At 39.1% G+C, this 17,950-nt stretch overlaps 1 protein-coding gene across 9 annotated transcripts; it reads right to left on the minus strand.

Moving 5' to 3' along the window:
* Nucleotides 1-630: 630 nt before the first annotated feature.
* LOC135494647 (nuclear distribution protein nudE homolog 1-like) lies at nucleotides 631-17,921 on the minus strand. 9 transcript variants are annotated; one of them, XM_064782810.1, is made up of 11 exons: nucleotides 17,242-17,921; nucleotides 16,661-16,814; nucleotides 16,175-16,323; nucleotides 15,234-15,279; nucleotides 10,432-10,522; nucleotides 9,229-9,456; nucleotides 8,989-9,083; nucleotides 7,197-7,301; nucleotides 6,414-6,508; nucleotides 4,476-4,514; nucleotides 631-2,979 (listed from the first exon to the last, which is right to left on the minus strand). In XM_064782810.1, the coding sequence occupies exons 1-11, from the start codon at nucleotides 17,331-17,333 to the stop codon at nucleotides 2,904-2,906; spliced, it is 1,170 nt and encodes a 389-aa protein (XP_064638880.1). In that variant the 5' UTR covers nucleotides 17,334-17,921; the 3' UTR covers nucleotides 631-2,903. The 9 variants fall into 9 exon arrangements, with proteins under 9 accessions (XP_064638880.1, XP_064638918.1, XP_064638900.1 ...); XM_064782848.1 differs by lacking the exon at nucleotides 4,476-4,514 and adding an exon at nucleotides 5,606-5,647; XM_064782830.1 differs by lacking the exon at nucleotides 4,476-4,514 and adding an exon at nucleotides 5,606-5,669.
* Between the last annotated feature and the right edge of the window lie 29 nt (nucleotides 17,922-17,950).

Genomic DNA, 17,950 nt, shown 5'->3' on the forward strand with positions numbered 1-17,950 from the left:
TGGAATGGTCTCTCTTTTGTTGTCTGTGTTGTAAATGTTGGATTGAGCTGGAGCCCCTGAATCACCAATAGAAAATGCCTGTCACTGTGGCAGTGCCTTGCCATGTCTATAGAAGATTGGGTGGGCGATTATTGTCATAGAACCTTCTTGAGATATTGTCCTAATGCCTCCAAGAACAGAGCTTGTTGACAGATTCAGTATATGGTGGACAGGCAATTGCGATAGCATCACCATGTAGAAGTCACTTTTGAGAATTGCGACGGTTTCTATTAATTCATGATGATCTGTCTTGTACATTCAATCTCGGGGACTAAATGGTACAGATGGGAAAGATGTCTGTAGGCTGCTTTGCTTTTTGATGTTGTGACATATTTTCCACGAGTTGTATTCAAGACGAGGGCCCAGGCATATGTGGTTTTGCCTACTGTATGTCCTGCCAAGAGGGTGGTTGTCCGCAGATATAGCGGAGAACTTGGAGGTGTTGTGATGTTGTCTCCATCAGAGTAAAAGACAGGCATAGCAATTGAAGCAGAGCCATTGTAGCAATCAATAACAGTTGTGACAGCCTCTCTTGAGTTGATGGTCAAGAGGAAAATGGGTGGCAGAGAAAATGAGGACGCAAAATCAGAGTTTTAGTAATGAAATAATAATTTATTTTGAAAAAATCTTCACATTCATAGTCCTCTATAAAATGTTCCCCAGGAATTAAATTGTTAAAAGTTGTCACCTCTATACAAGTTAAAAGATGATAAGATGCCAATATGTACTGTATTGTATTATCATGGTTTTCAGCCATATCAGTGATGTGTTCATAACAATCAAAGGAGAAGATGTCACTGAATTCATCTATCACTTTCATATAAACCTGGAGCTAAAATTTTGTTAGGTGAATGAGGACATAAACAACCATTGATATATCCGGTTCAATCTGGTCTAGAACAAAACAATATCAGGACGAAGCACTTCACATCAGTACCAACCACATGAATCATTTGAATTGATACTGCACTGAGGAAACAAAATCATGTAAATCTTAAATGAAGTCTTGAATCTCACATAGGAGTCAAGTGAGACAAAGTTGCCTCCAAAGAGGAAAATGAAGTATTGAATTTCTGGGCACCTTTAAAAACATGACAGTATGTCTACAGAAAATTGGGCGGTTCTCTCAGCCACAGTTGACCTGGGAGATGATAATGGCCTGGCATATCATTAAACAGAATGTCCACTATCTTTACCATTGAGACGTTGCCCAACCTTTGGCCATAGAAATAGAGATTTCAAAGACCTGGTAGATCTATATTTGGATAACGGTCACTTGTACATTTGACTCCTCACACCTTTCTTATGGTGAAGGCTCAAGGAAGGTCTCAATGAAAAGATCTATGTTAAAACTACTACAGCACACTAAAGTACTGAAAATTAAGTTACGTACATTTCATTACTACATATAGACATATAATTATCATTATTTACAGTGAATGTGTTTATCCAATGCTTTGAATCACAAGTAAAGACCCTGTGGGATTTCTAAACTATGTATTTGACAATACTTTTCACTTCAATTGGGGTTAACAGCGCCAAGCAATGTATCCTGTCTGTTTAACATTTGCCAGTCAGGACAATTGAGACAATCACAACATTCAGTTTTGTACATGTACATTTATACCTTTTAAACAGAACTTCATTCATTGTTTAGAACATATTTGGTTGCTCTGACTGCACTTGCCAAATACACAATGCTTTACTTAACAACAGAACAAGACCCTCAAACCTAACAACATTTGGTGGAGTTGTTTCAATCACACGTTTCTATATACAATGAAAATTTCATTATTTTGAGATTTCAAATTTTTACCAATTTTTGACCGATATTTTTTAGCATTCTGTTTTAAAATGATGATTCATGATAAAGGAATTTACATGTGCACACTGACCATCACCTAACTTCAAAATTGTTGGAATGCCATTTATTAAACAGATTATTTTGGCATGGTGGCTGGTGTTCTGGAAAAAATAGCAAAGGACACAAAAGACAGAAAAGGCTATTAAATGAGACTGATTTAAAGACTTATCATAATGGATTGGGAGACAATGGTTTATTTCACATACTTGGCAAGCTATGTTACTGTAATGTCTGTGTAACAGTGTTTGCTTCCCCTCATTTAGAAAACAGAAAACCCCAAATTAGTTGGAAAACAAGATATACCCATAGAAAAATATCTTCTTTGAAAACCCCCAGTGATCCCATGATTATGAGATCAGCGATGGCAAAGTCAGCCTTTCCTTTTATACTTTCTCCATGTGACCAACAAGCAGAACATGAGCCAGTCAGAACGAAGGCATCAGCTAACCATGTTCACAGGATTTTGGCAGAACACATCAAGGCACAACCCATAGGATACTTGATAATCAATGCACAACTAAATTATTCACTTTCTACGGACTGCAATGTTTTTCAAAGAATGAAGACACTGAAGCTGAGAGCGTTGGGACTGCCAGCTACTGGTAGGCAACACCAATAAGACCATTTCAACTTGTGCCCATCAACTGCCGACTACATCTCTAGTATTGCACAACATTAGTCCATTTTTGTGTCTTTGTCACTGTTTCTCCCAAAGATGACCAACTGGGCTATCGCATGAGACAAGAAAACTGGTTGTACACCATTGACACCTGGGCAGAACAAGAGCAAAGAACAAATTCGGCAAAAATGTGAACATTTGCCCCAGTGTCAAAGTCTTGCTCTTATATTCTCCCCTAATCCTCTCTTGTCATGGGCTAGTCCATCACAGAATCATCATATTCACATCCATCATGTTACTTCCAGAATATGGGTCAATCATTTATCGTTGAAGAGTGACTGAATAAAATGCAGTGTCTTAGAATCGTCTTTGGTAAAGTCTTTAGATGGTCACTTTCACTAGACCAGACTGAGTGGCAGGACCTTGAGCACTTCCCCCTCGGTTTAAACGTTTGGCTCTGAAAATGGAGATGGAGAACATGATCAGTGGGGACTACAAGAACACAACATTTGACAAATGGCACATCGATTTCTTCTTTTCATGTTCCGAAGTCACAGTGACAACAAATCATTACGAGGAGTACACCCAGTAGTCAGATATAAGGTAGTGACCTTATAAAACAGGTTCTACGGTCTCTACCTTTTAAATTGTATGCCAATTAGTGTCACGAGTATCTCCCTATAATTGGACAGAATGTGTGTCAGAGGCTAATAAAACCGAGGTCACAGCCACAGTGGCATTGTTCTGCCTTATAATTGTGTTTTTTTAGGAACAAGAACTTGAACAGTTGTCAATGTGCCAGCACTGCTATTACAGATGTTTATTATATATAGTTCCGGTAGTTTGTTTACAATGTAGTTGTAACGGCCATCCCTAACTAATTTGTCCATCACATCTACAGTAGAGAAAAGCGGACATACTACACATCCACAATCCTTTTCAAACCAAATACCAATTTAGTCTTGCCACATACATGTGAACACCATACATGGGTGGGTCTAGTTACAGAACATGACACAAGACACCATACTCCAGTGAACTATTTGGGTGATCTAGACAAAATCAGAAATGACCATCCAGAAAAAAGGCTGTCGCAGTTGTATAACATGTGTTGTGGTTGCATGAACTATTGGATGTGTTCAGTGTGAGCTAGCTGTGTTGTGAAAGCAAATGAAGCTGTATGGATGGGCTCTCAACACTACAAATCAGGTCACAAGTCAACGCTCTTCTCTTATCATCATGGATGCTAGCGTGGGGTCAGAAGGTAACATGCCAGTGCACCCTTGATGGATAACAGAATGACATGCTTTTGGGTACTGGGACAATAACTAGACTTGTGACATGTAGGTGGAATGAGGAACACTTGGACCAAAATACACCAACCTATTGACAACTCAGTATTGTCTAGTAAACCAGTAATGGAAGCTGTCAGCACCAACAAAAACTTTATCAGGAAGCCCCAATCAAACATAATAAACCTAAGTTTCAAGTAGTTTCAGATCTCACCCAGTCAAACTAACCATGCTAACAGCTCCTTTCAATGGCATCACCAGACTCAACAATTTGAAAGCATCACTCTTACCCAATCTATATTGACCATTCCCACTGAATGGAGGTTTTTGATCGAATAAGACTTGACTTGAGAGAAGACGGTCCATACTTCTCCTCTGACCAATGCAATAACATGTCAAAGACACCATAACTATCAGAAGTCGGTGGGCAGTTTTGATTTTTCTTTAATTATTGAGAATTTGTGGACAGCACAGAAAGGCAATCCAAATCATTATGGCTGTCCTACAACGCTCACATGTTTATGAATTGAGAGTTACACTAGACACTAGTTAGTCGAGAAGCATGGACCTAGCAAATGAACGAGATTAAACCAAGCAGGTATTTGCAAGCAGAAGGGACAACATCACTCAAATCAGCACAATACATTTCTTGTATATGAACCTGTTCGTGTGGCGTCCTCCAGTTTTCACGAGGTCAGACCTACAGAATGATAGAAATGAAGCCAAACCACATCAACAGCGAGTAATATAATGAAAAGAGAATTAGGCAGAACTAGATAATTTAGAGATACTGGTACTAATATCAAGTTCAGCCTACATCTTATCTCAACTCTCTCAGTCCTATGAGCCACAAAGGGTTGAGAAACTACAGTAGAATACGAAATTGCTTGTCATGATCGTGTGTAGGCAGCAAGGCCTATAAGACAGCACTAACTAGGAAGCAGGCACTAGGAAGCTAGAGATGAGGCATATGCCACCAGTGGCACAGTCAATCAGTAATTACTTCACTTTTCCTCGCATTTCATGAGTAATTTCATGGCATTGACACATATACTTCAAGTATGAGGAACAACGTCACACTGACTAACAGGATGTCCCCATTAGGACTACAGCCGAAATAAGGGTTAAACATTAACAAAACCAACAAAGCAAAACTTTTCTGTCAGGATTTCCTGAAGAATGCCATTTCAAAGCTGTACTGAGAAGTAAGAAGCCAAAGTCAAAGCAGCAAGTAGCATAATGATGTTAATAGAGAACGGAATAGAAGCAATGTGCCCTTGCAATGAAAACTCAATGTAAATCTCTTGGGAATATGGCATTTGCACAAATTTTCATTGCAAGAGCACATGAATTAGTAAGGGAGAAAGAAACTTAGCAAAATATAGGATTTCGACTAGATATGCTCAGCATCTAGTCTAAGCATGCAATTGTCGTTTACTTCTGGTAGTCCATTTGGTTTTAACTTATCCAAAGCACCTGGACTAGACTTTACACGTCGCAACATGTCATAGTATGCGATTAGGGCAATTGCAACAGCCGGTGTTACGTAATTTCTTTAACTGGTTTGGGCATGCACAGCTGTAGGTTAGAGTGAAGCAACCCCTTGCAAGCAGAGAGACATTAGGCGAAAAATATCATCCATTTCTGGTCAAACCGCTCATTCAATATAAGTACTGTACTAGGAAGTAGGGTACTAAAATAACCAAATTTAGCAAACAGATGGTTTAAAGCTAAATTAAAGTTATTCTTGACCAGAAATGAACCCATTTTGGCCTTAAAATATTACTGTACTTTATTCTACTTGAGGGAGATTATCATGGATGGCGGATTGGCCTGGAATTTAGCATAATCGTTCCTATAATAAACAGGAAAGAGAGATCCCAGGACTTCTTTCAATATTTAAGGAAAATCATGTATGCTATTCCACCACCGCAGTAGTTTGATAAGACAAAATGTTTTATGTCTTTGAGGTAGAGCAACAGAATATGACATCCCTAGACTCCTCAGCTCAGTGTTCCTTTATGACTAGGGCTTTGTAAACAAACCTTCCTCACTTTACCAGTTTAAAGAAGTTACTGCTTTCAGAAAATAGTTAAGTCAAAAATAAGATGATTAAAACTGTGAAGTGCTAAGAAATATGTAAATGAGTGTTATCCAGACTTATTATAGGCGCATACCCAGAAGAAGGGTGCAATGGTGCCTTTAGACAAAGTGAACTTTAAGGCGTTGGAGTCTAAAAAAGTATTAGTTAAGTGAGTTATTATCATAAGTTATACCAGTTTCCCACAGAGGGCAGAAAAAATTGTCAAAAGGTCAAAACTTTAGTTTCCATCACGTAACAGAGGAATGTTGAAGGTCGATACAATGTGCATCAGCAAAATGAGCAACATTTCATCATAACAATACCTTTTTATTATTTGAGAACGCAATCAAAATGTTATCATGGTTTCCATTTTCCGCCATCAACCATTTGTATCCTAAAGGTCTCAACCTCATCGTTAAGGTCTCATCTTTGACTTTGATGGTCGCACTCATAATTTTTAGCAGATTTAGAGGGCATGAAACTGGCAAGTTCTAATTCTATCCATATCATACATACCTGGGTGAATTCAGTGGGCTAGGAGTATTGACGCGGCCATTTCTCGGCTGATCTCGCACAAAGTTCCGACATGACGCTAACTTTGATTCAAGCGCCTGAAATGACATGTGATATGCGAATCATAGTTGATGTCTTACTAAGGTACAAAGGAAGGGATGCAAATGAATCAATCAAATCAGGAAACAATCTGGGCAGATATTCTGACCAACTTTTTGTGATCAAGACTTTGTACTTGCAGTCAAATAGTCCATTTCAAAAGTTTCATAACAATCGGTCTGTTTTTTATCATCATGAAATTTGATGATTAATCAAGTACCAAAATCAAAGTGTTTGATAAATGGAAAGAAGATCTAGGTTATAAGTCCATGAACAAAGCCAACTGAACTTGAATGAATGAATAAATGAATGAATCATATAATCATAAGTCTAAAGATGTGAATAACCTTATTTTTTTGTAAACTACCAGCCAACACAGGCAATTGGTTGCAATTGAACTCTCAACCAGTATTTCATAACATTTGAAATGATGTTTCACAGGGAAAATTTCATTTGTGATCCACTTTCCAAACCCGGTCAACTGTACTGAATGGATTTTGTTTTGAACATAACATCCTTGCTGAGCTAGCATTACGACGGAAGTGATCGTGAAATGTCATAAACAGAGTTTTTTGATCCAGACAAGGCTAATCTAATGCAGTGTTAGTACAGATGTAAATGATATCGAAGTTGGAAAATGAGTAAGTTGCAAGTCCACTCCATGCATGAGATGTGGGTGACGTGTACCTCAGGATTGGACATACTTCGCCTCACACCGGGAAACATATCTAACATGTTGTTGAGAGAGGCCTTCCAGGCAGAGACAGTTTGTTCTCTCTTTAGCAGAAAGAGCTTGAAGAGAAAATGGAAACACATCATATCAGACATGTCAGGACATGAAAGCAATTTACAGAATGGGGAAGCAGAAACTCTTCAGTATTCCAGCCAAGAAGGCATCAAGTACAGTTACTCAACGAACGCATTGGAAATTGACCTTGCCTAGTTTTTGATGCCAAATATTCAAACTAAAGAAACTGTCACTAAACTGTGAACTTGTTGTAGAACAAACAACAATTGGCATTCATAATGTCAATGAAATCTTCCAAAAGCTTGTACACATATGTTTTAACCACAAGTATCATGCAGCAGTCTACACTGTCAAAGCATGTCACATTCATGTACACATCCAAATACTTGAAGCTAGCTACTAGTATTGGTGTCGATTAATCTTGATGTGGAGTGGTTGGGTTTTGCACAGGACACTTAAACTTGCCACAGACCAATATTTGTGCAGGGGTGGTCAATCAGATGGCTGGCAGGGGACTATCTAAAAGGTCCAAGAAGCAGGAGGATACTAAGTCAAGATGCATGACTGATACTACGCTGAACCAAAACCAATCAAGGAAGAAATAGGATCAGGTTGAAGCAGCAACTCAATGCCAAAATGGAATTTACCATTTCACAGTCAGGTATCAGTTCCCATGATGAGTTGACAAGTACTGAAGTTTTAAATACGGTTGCAAGAGCAATGCTTCACATATTCTCAAATGCAGAATGATGTTTTACTTGGATTTCAATGATGCCCACACACCTCTGTAAATTGAAAGCTCCCGAGTCTTTCATTGAGTTCTACCAGGCAATGCCTTTGAAAGTACTTTTGAAATGGTGTCTTTGACACTTCGTGAAGCAGATATGCATTTAAAACAACAGAGCACAGCCAAGGTCATTCAAGGACCCAGTAGATGAGATAGCCAAAGAAGACAAGCGAAGGTGTAGCCAAGTTTCCTTGCAGCCAGGAGGTGGTCAGCATGGACTGAAGTGAAAGCAATGACCTATAGAGGAGATGCATCAAGTATGTCAGTGGGGACAAAGCTATATATTCTTAAGAGGTTATAGGAGGCGTAGATGCTCTTAATGTACATTAATGTCTGTTGAGCATGGATTGGACTTGCAACATTCCTATAACTTGTGACTTATGACAAAATGACACCAGTCAAACATCTTTAAGCAAGGCTTGGGTCATTTTCAGCTTCATTTAAAGCTTTATAAATGATTAAGACTCAATAGTGAGGTGGCATATATCGATCATACACTGTGCGAATCAGACCTGAAAAACCTTGCACTGAAGAGTCATTCAACCCCATGGAAAGCCTTTTCCACATCAAGTCAGACATAAAATGTCCTGATAATGTCCCAGGGTAACTTATTGACCCGAAAATAAAATCAGTAACTCACTGTGAATGAAACACAAAGGAAATACACATAAATCAAGGTATGCTTGTGCAGGCCAAGCATCTACATATACTTATAGTTAAAATACCAATTCGTTTAAGGAGATTAGAACTAATCCTCTTTAGTTTTAAAAGCTGGTGCCATAATTTTCATGGGCGATACATTTTTATACTAGATAAATAGGAATCAAATCAACCTAAGCTAAGGCCGGGTCGTTCATTCCTTGGACAGGTGTGTTGCAGTTAACAAGTAGGACTTTGGACTCATAAAGCACACACTCCAGAGCACTCAAGATGCAAATACTAACCCCAACTTTCCGTAATAAATCACCGACAATATTTAACGCTGAAATCCTCGCCGACGTTGAAAGTGGAGTGCCACCTGGTGTGAAAGGAGGTAAACCTGAAAATGAATTTCAAAAATATAAGATAAAAACTGTATCATTCAAGAATGAGGAAGACAACTCATAAATGACTGACAAAGTTGTTTATATCTCCATCATGACAGATATCAGCTGTCCTAAAAAGCCTCGACCAACAGTTCTTACCTTTCCCTGTAGGTGTCGTAGGTGTATGTGGCGGCGTTATCGTCTCACTTAATTTATTAGAGTCTACATTTGAAAGGTCAAGATCAGTGTGTACAATGTTATCGCCCATGCTGCCCGCGGGTGGTCGCTTCTTGACGTCGTCCTCGCTGCCATGCTCCCCTGCACCGTCTAAGATGCTACTGTCGGGCGTGCGCGGTACTTGCTTCACATCTAATTCTTGTCGTAAATCTGGAAGAAGATCATGATGTCATAGCATAACTTATTTGGCAAGGACGCCATTAGGAAATTTTGTTATCGTCTGACTTTAGACCGAAGTTCAAGGATATAGGTCTGTGAAATCGATTCTCTTTGATGACTGGACATGCACAAACACGAACCAGAGACTTGTTTTTAAATGTTCTTTGAAAATCATTACAGTTAATACCCTATTCAATAAATAAGCTGTGAAGGGGACGTTTCGCTAAAGAGATTTAATTTAACAGGCCCAAACATGATCCAAGTTCAGTCTTAAACCTAGGGTGAGCCTGAGCGAAACAAAAGGATAAAAGAAAACAGTCTATTAGGGTATTCATTGTGAATATATCAGAAAGCAGCCTAAGGGCTATACTACTGTGAATAATATATCAGGCTTAGACACACTTATCATTGGATCATGAAAGGATTCTTGCATTTCTTTGAAACATGATACCTGTGACCTTCCGATAACCCATGACTCTAGTTGTCTCATTCGTATCATGCTGTTGCAGTTGCTTTCAGATAATGATAATGAGAATAATCAAATACACTAAGGCTATTGCAATTTGACAGCTATTTTGATCATTCATCAATATTTATCATAAAATCAGTTCCAACTTGTTTCATTGATTCCCTCTTCATAAGTGAATGAAAGAACTGATCCAATTTTATTCACATAATCCTGTCCAGCCAGCACTAACATGATGAGAGACAAGCAGGGACAGGCACAATGCCATTTAATATTGTAGAATCATGAATAATATCATGCAGCGGATTACGACTACTGATAGATCAATAGCCATTGTTATAGTATGCTGAACTTGGTGTGCATTTAAAAGTTAGACATTTGTTCAGTGCAACATGAGTATTCCAGTTGCCCTGCATGGCCAGAGTGTGAAATTTTAGTTTCATAGGTCTCAGACCTAAAAGATGTTCATCTTGAGCCAACCTCTTGTGCTGACAACATACCTCGGGCTTCATCTTTGAGTCGCTGAACTGTTATGGCTAAATTCTCCTTTTCATCAAGTTCACTTTCTAAAAATGCATTTCTTTCTATGGCCTGGAACGATAAGACAAAGAAATGCAGTCAAACAATAGTCATTTCCGAGCAAAATGAAAACACATTTTCATGTGATGACCTGATCTGTCTTGTCCTGCATCATTTGACAATACCCACATGATACACTGATGTCTGAATAAGCACTCTGATTGTTACTGTCAAAAAACCTCCACTGAAAAAATCTATTTATTGACCACACTGAGCTTTCATAGAAGCAATCTTTGAATTTGATTTGATACACAGCTCTGATTAAACCTGGATTGAAATTCTCAATTACGAATTAAGTCATGAATACATGTATCTGCAACTACAGCAGACTATCAATGAATCAATCGATATGACCAGGAAATCTCGCACCTGGTGCACATTTTCAGCCGGGCCATTATTGATGCCATGAAAAGAGAGGAATGAGTCATATTCCCAGGGAGGGCAGTCGGGATAACGGATCATTGGATGTCCACAGTAGAGACAAATGGATAAAGGGACAATATTGAGAACATTGGTTCTTATTTCATCTCATTGCAAAGTTCATTACTGTTGAGCACTGAGATAATGCAATTGGGTCACCATCATCATTATCACATGACAAACCCAAACCTTTACACAACACAATGAAATTCTTTATGAAATTGAAGAGACACTTTTCACTGACATTAGTGCCCCCCCCTCCAGGTCACCAGTGGCCAAGTTTTATGGCATATACAAGTATGTATAAAGAAATGCCGTCAAACAACTGCACCTTACATGTATGCATGTATACATGACAGACTGCTCTTGTCTCGACCGATCCACGGCCAACACACACATTACACACACTCATTTCTTTGAACTTCATTCCAGAAAACAGGAATTTTTGAAGAGACTTCAAGAAATGTATGTCAACAAACCACAGGGATCACCAGGGCAGACCAAAGCAACAGCTGGCAGCAACAAGTTTTTATTATGCACAGGATGCGAAGCAATTAACATTTATTTTTAAGCGACTGCTCTTCATAATACATTATTCTAATGGAAAGGCAATAATATAATTTGCTACGCATTAATCAAGAATACTGATGTGAAATAATTGGCATATCAGTCTATATATTCATACATACACTCAATGCACTAGTGCCACGCTGGAAGATATGACGTAGCTAGCAAGCTCATGTACAGACACACCACATGATGTAGGTGATCAACCATGTAGATGATCGTTGGTAACTCTACTGGCTGGCAGATCTGGTTTAACCCTTTAGGGAAACAGTCACCGATATTTTCAACTATGCTTTCAACTTACTTGACTGATTGTGATAGACTAAGGCAGCAAATTGTACCACTCTGGTTTCAACCAGCGGTGCTATATAAGCCTTGACTCCACTTCCGTCGATAACTTTTGCATGCCACCCGAGTTCTTTGTCAATAATATTTTGCCCAATGACTCCGTCTTTTGCCAGTGGGCTATCCCAAGTTACTGTCCACTTGGACAGGGTCATCTGCTTGCCCTGGCCTTAGAGTAACCAGAGCATGGCATAGACACCAGGTACAAATGTTCAAGGAACCCCAGTTTTGCATCTCATTTGGAGGAATAAGCTAACTCTGGCTAGGTGTCTGGCTCACAGAAACGGTAGTCCCCCTCCAAAAGAAGACAGTGATACTTCACTCAGCTTTGATTTGGACCACGCCATATACATGTATGATGCCAAAATGCAATATTCAAGACACAAATCTAACTTCAATTCAATCAGGGAATCTTTTACATGTATGTATCATGCAATGAGATGAACACCATAGGCATATTGAGGGTGATTATGCATGTTATTGATCTGCTGGATACCTGCCAGAGAAGATCAATCATGGCTTAACCTTGCAACAAGATAGAAGCTTGATCCTGGCTCTGTAAGATAGCCTCGGATGAAGATGATTCCACAGAGCATCAGATGCGGATAGGTCAATGATAAAGAAAAGTTGTATTTTCCCTGTGTGACCTAGACCGGTAATAAATAGAAACATAACTTAGGTCTGGCTATACCGTGTATACACAGTGCCTAATCAAATCCTTTTGTAAACACAAGGCTTTAAGCTGTCTAGATACCAGCTTTGTGATTGTTCTTGTGATCAGAATTTATCCTCAAGTTCAATATTTTATAAAGTGGTTTTGTTACGTTCCATTAACATGAAATATGGACTTCAGACAAGACATGCTCAGAATTAAGACATCCTTTGGCAATCATACAACACAAACTTAAAGAAAATGTAAGCAAGTTTAAATGGATTCCTAATCAAGTACATCTCTTGATAAAGTTTACTTTCACAAGGGGATTTGACATTCCTGTAGACTTAGCCAAATACTGACCCCAAAGGGTGAAATAAAACATGACAGACTTTGAAGAGTAATGATTCCTCTGGCTTGGTAGGCCTACTTGGCCGCTGAGTTGGACTTCTTGATCAGGCTGAAAGTCTGATTCTGAATCATAAATTTTTGGCCCAAGAAATCTGTCGTATCATACATGTCACAGGGATTCTTCCAGTGACAGTGTTTAATATGTACAGAAATTTGTTGTGGCACCCTTTCACATTGACATTGATGACTTTGAGCCTCTTGTCTTGCAACACTTTGAGCATTTTTAATTCATGGCAGGATCCATAGCTACCAACAGTCTTTTATATTCAAAGTGAAAAAGGGAAAACCTTTGCTTATCCTAAACTATTCTTATCATACAAACTGAGCCTCTGAAGGCCAACTTGTCAATAAATCGATACCATTACCTTCACTAGGCCTACATGTATTGTGTACAGCAGCCATTAATAACAGAATGACAGATCAATAGTCTCAATGGCTTATTCAAGACACCTTCTCATCACAGGCCCACTTGAATAACCAACAAAACAGTTCTGTATTGTGATTGTCAATGGAATCAATGGCAAAGGGCAAAATTCAACAGTAATCAATTGTCATTGTCGCCGATGACACTGTGACATCATTTCAAGTTGACGTCAGTCTGTGATTGATTTGTTGAAAGAAGAAAACAACTGTTTTGAAGGCTTGATCTTGATTCCTTCAGGAGATCGCGTAGTGTGATGAATCAGACACTTCCGTTTTCTTAGGTTTTCATGGCACCATGTTATTGTTGATTTCAAACTTGATCATTGCACTGAAATAGTGCTTTTGAAATACAAACTACTGTATCTACAAAAATATTGAATTTGCACTTCTAAAAAAACTACCAGTCTACCAGATGAAAAATATCAGCTAACCACTCCTGAAAGGCCAGGTGGATTGCCTCACCATGAAATCCATGCCAATATGAAGGATCAATCATTGTTTCCCCGGCACGTTTCTCAGTACAGGTGAATCTGCAGTTGGAACTGACTAAGAATTTGAAACACAAAACCAGACAAGTGTAAGGGGATGAAGCTAACCAGATGCACAGAATGAAACTTTCACATGAGAAAAAGTTCTAACTTTTCAAAACTTGATGAGCAGTGGAAAGACTTGGCCTGAACCTTGGATTATCCACTGTGACTTGATCCCTTAGAGAGTGTGATAAATGAAATGGCCAGGGCCATTGTGCTCACCTCATGTGGAGGAAAGATGGATAAAGAGCATTGTATTGTGTCATGTAGTGTTAGGTTTGATGTAGGTCCAAGCAATTACAATTTCCCCAAAATGGCCAATTTACAGTACATTCGACCTCTGTGACCTTGCAAAGTAGGTCAAATCAAAGAAGACCCGGGTGACACATCGAATGGTTGTTAGAATTAGATGTACCTATGATATAAAATTGGTGCCAATCGGGCAAGTCATTACTAGGAATAATGGCATTTTGAAGAATTTAGGATTTGGCCCCCTCCCTGGAGGCCAAACGGCAAATCAGATCGCACCAAACTTCGATACCTGAGATCACCTGACCAAGGGGTACATGTGTACTTAATTTGTGATCAATAGTCATTGCAGTTAAGAAACATGCCATAGTTACGGCCTGACGGCGAATTTACGCCATTTGACCTCTGTGACCTTGACAAGAAGGTCAAATTAAAAACCTGTGTGACATATACTGTATGGTGGTTAGATGTACACATGATATCAAATTGGTGGCAATCGGGCAAGAAGTTAAGGAATAATCACATTTTTAAGGTTTTTGGATTTTGCCCCCTGGTGGTCAAGTGGTGAATCATATTGGACCAAACTTCAGTCCCTGAGATCACCTGACTAAGAGGTAAATGTGTACCAAATTTGGTATGAATAGTCATTGCAGTTTAGAAACGTGCCATCGTTACATCCTAACGGCCAATTTACACCATTTGACCTCTGTGACCTTGAAAAGGAGGTCAAATCAAAAACCCGGAGGATATATGATGCACCTTTGCTAGAAGTACCTACCATATTTTTTTCAAAATTTCCCGACTACTATTAAGGGAGATATTGCATATTTTCACTTTTAACGTTTGGCCCCCTGGTGGCCAAACCATGAAACGAATCGGACCGAAACTTGGTCTCCAAGGTGTCATTACATAAGGGTACATGTGTACCAAGTTTCAACTCAATAGCTCTAACAGTTACGAAACGTGCCCTGCTAACGGACGACGGACGACGACGGACGACGACGACGACGACGACGACGGACGACGGACGCCACGGTATGGGATAAGCTCACCTCTGCTAAGAGGTGAGCTAAAAACCAGTCACTTCATTCCAAACTCCCCTTAATCTAATTTGAAGATGACATACCTGATTTAACCGTGACTCAAAATCTTCTAATGATACAACTGTTGATCTGAAAAAAGAAGACAAGCAAAAAATATAGTTAGACTTTAGTTTTCAGCTGACAAACATGCTATGGTACATCAGGAAAGTGTTGGGCACATCAAAGCCACAGAGAAAGTTGTCAATGGCTGCAAAATGGGCTATTCTATCTTACTTATCATTTGAGGTGGTTTTTTCTCTCAGTTTTGTGATGGCCTCTGAAGAAGGGGTTATGATGTCTGATGCAAATAAGGGTTCAAGTTTCAACATGGAAACCAAGAAGCAATCTTTGAGGTTCAGAGGAAAGATAATCAATTTTATTTACAGTGAAAATACACAGGATGTTAGAGGTATGCTGTTAGCTTGGAATGCGGATCAGCCCACATCCCATCACCACGCCAGCACCAAGCAGGTGAGGATGATACCATGAATGCAACTTCTGGCATCATCCATAGCTGAGAGGTCAACAGACTATAATTCAAAATTAACAGGCCTAGTATGAAACAGCTTGTGCACATTACATGTACATGAAAGACAGGCTGCCTTGTGTACTGCTAACTGGCACTAATCCAATAATTCATTGGACCTTGATGGGGAAGGCCTGTCTTTTTAGGACTACAGCCAATAATGAATGGCATATGCACGAATGAACAACTGTACATGTACAAAATGATGTATGTTGAGCTTCAGCATAGAACTCCATAATTTGGAATACATGTACATGTACCAGTAGTCACTTTCATACACATACATACAAGTACTCAGTAGGGAGATCAAGAGCTGGTGCACGGAACTTTGTTATTTACAATAATGCACACCACATTCAATCATCACAGAACGATTCAGTTTACATTGCTTCCACAATATCAACCCACAGAACGATTCATTTGATGTCAAACACAATGAAATTCGACAAGAGATCTTACCTTTTCGCTCTTTCTAAGTCATCATTAGTCTGTTCCAACTCCCTGATATATCTCTGTAATTCATCCTTAAATGCGCTGACCTGTGCTAAATTGTCTTGTAACTCTGCTGTTTGTCTATGGGTCGTTTCTGATTGGATTTCTAACTTTTCCTGAAAGGAAAAAGAAGGTGCAGTTAGGACATTTGAAGACATCTTTATACATTACATGTACTTTGGCCGTACATCATTCATGGCTGCACTCGCTTGGCCATTTCAGGTCAGTTGAGAGGATAGAGTGGCAATAGTGGAGTTCTAAACCTACCACCTTCTGTTCACACGTCAGACACTCTTCCACTGTATCACTGCGCTCCAGTTCACGGGACCCAGTGGTAAAGACAGCCTTATTTCTACACATTGTTACGCCTGATTTTAATCCAGATTGATACTCGTGCAATGATACAATCAGTAGCGCTAGACTGATCCAGAAAGAGAATCCAAATCTCCTTACCCTTAGAGATTCTACTTCCATCTGCAGCCTAGCATTGGCAGATTGATAATCACTTTTCTGTTTTTCCAACTGTTCCAGTTGTGTTTCTAACTCTGCCTCCAATTCTCGACTGCTAAGTTGAAACTCATCCAGTTCTTCTCGAGCTTCATCCAAACTGAAAACAATGAAATTCCACATTTTAACACAAATGAATACAAATGTATACAATATTTATGTCGATAGAAGCTTTCCATAGACTGATTTACGATTGAGAGCTTAGCACCCAGGAGATTAAGGATATATTTTTAGCTTTATTCAATTCAACACTGTATTTGTGTTTGAGAGAAATGTACATGCAAGATGAACCTATGCTTTCAGTTATCCTAGTGAAAGGAAAAAAGTGAAAGGAAAGGAGCAGATAGTAGTCATTGCCAATGACGTTCAGTGATTGTTACAATGTACACTACATGTACCCAGTAGCCAAATCTACTTTTTAAAAGGTTCAACTCAAGCAGTCTCACTGGCCCATGTGAATTGATAGGAACCCAAAGTGATGGGCAAACACTGCTATCAAACAGCAAGGAATTTCGGTCTGAACACACCTTGATTTGTATTCAATGGCGAGTTTCTTCCAATACTTTATCTCGTCCTCCTTGCTTGCAAATTGCTTATCGGTATCCAATTCAGAATCCATGATGATTGTTACACGATACAATTTTGAGTCAAATAAACAACACACTGAATGATATCAACAGAAAAAAAAGAACGTCTGTCTTCAAAGACAAATGTCACAGTCCACAGACAGAATGGCTCGAGTTCAGCTAGCCTACTTCACCAGGCTGGTCATCAATTATCAAATTCACTATTTCACAAATAAATATGTCAAGTTACCCACTGTTTCACAGACACCAATGATTTTGAAAATAACATTTGAAAGAAGACTGAATTCCTATTAAAACAATCTACTGCAATGTAAGGCTTCCAAACTACCAACATATGAAGCCAGGGCCACTGTGACTGTCACTTTTCACTCCACTGTACATTGATGTACACAGTGTAATGATGTACGTAAAGTTGTACACCAACCGACGAAAAATAGAACACTTGAAAATTCCTGAAAGACGACGATCTATGTCAAATGTCACGTTTGATATCAGCCGTCATGACGCACGGGTTATGTATCTTATCAACTTCACAACTGTCGATGTCAAATGATAAGCCTTTACTGTACGATATCGATTTTATCACGACCAAAATTTCATCAAATATTGAACAAATTTGAGCGGAAGTAGTTTATCAAAATATGACCTA

This window comes from Lineus longissimus, chromosome 1, assembly GCF_910592395.1.
Source record: "Lineus longissimus chromosome 1, tnLinLong1.2, whole genome shotgun sequence".
Taxonomy (NCBI): Eukaryota; Metazoa; Nemertea; class Pilidiophora; order Heteronemertea; family Lineidae; genus Lineus; species Lineus longissimus.

Coding starts and splice junctions, on each gene's coding strand:
- LOC135494647 (XM_064782810.1), bottom strand. CDS start 17,333: ATGGATTCTGAATTGGATACCGATAAGCAATTTGCAAGCAAGGAGGAC. Junction 10,523..15,233: donor TTGAGTCACGGTTAAATCAG/GTATGTCATCTT, acceptor TTATCGTTCCAG/GCCATAGAAAGAAATGCATT. Junction 2,980..4,475: donor GGAGGACGCCACACGAACAG/GTTCATATACAA, acceptor CTCCATTTTCAG/AGCCAAACGTTTAAACCGAG.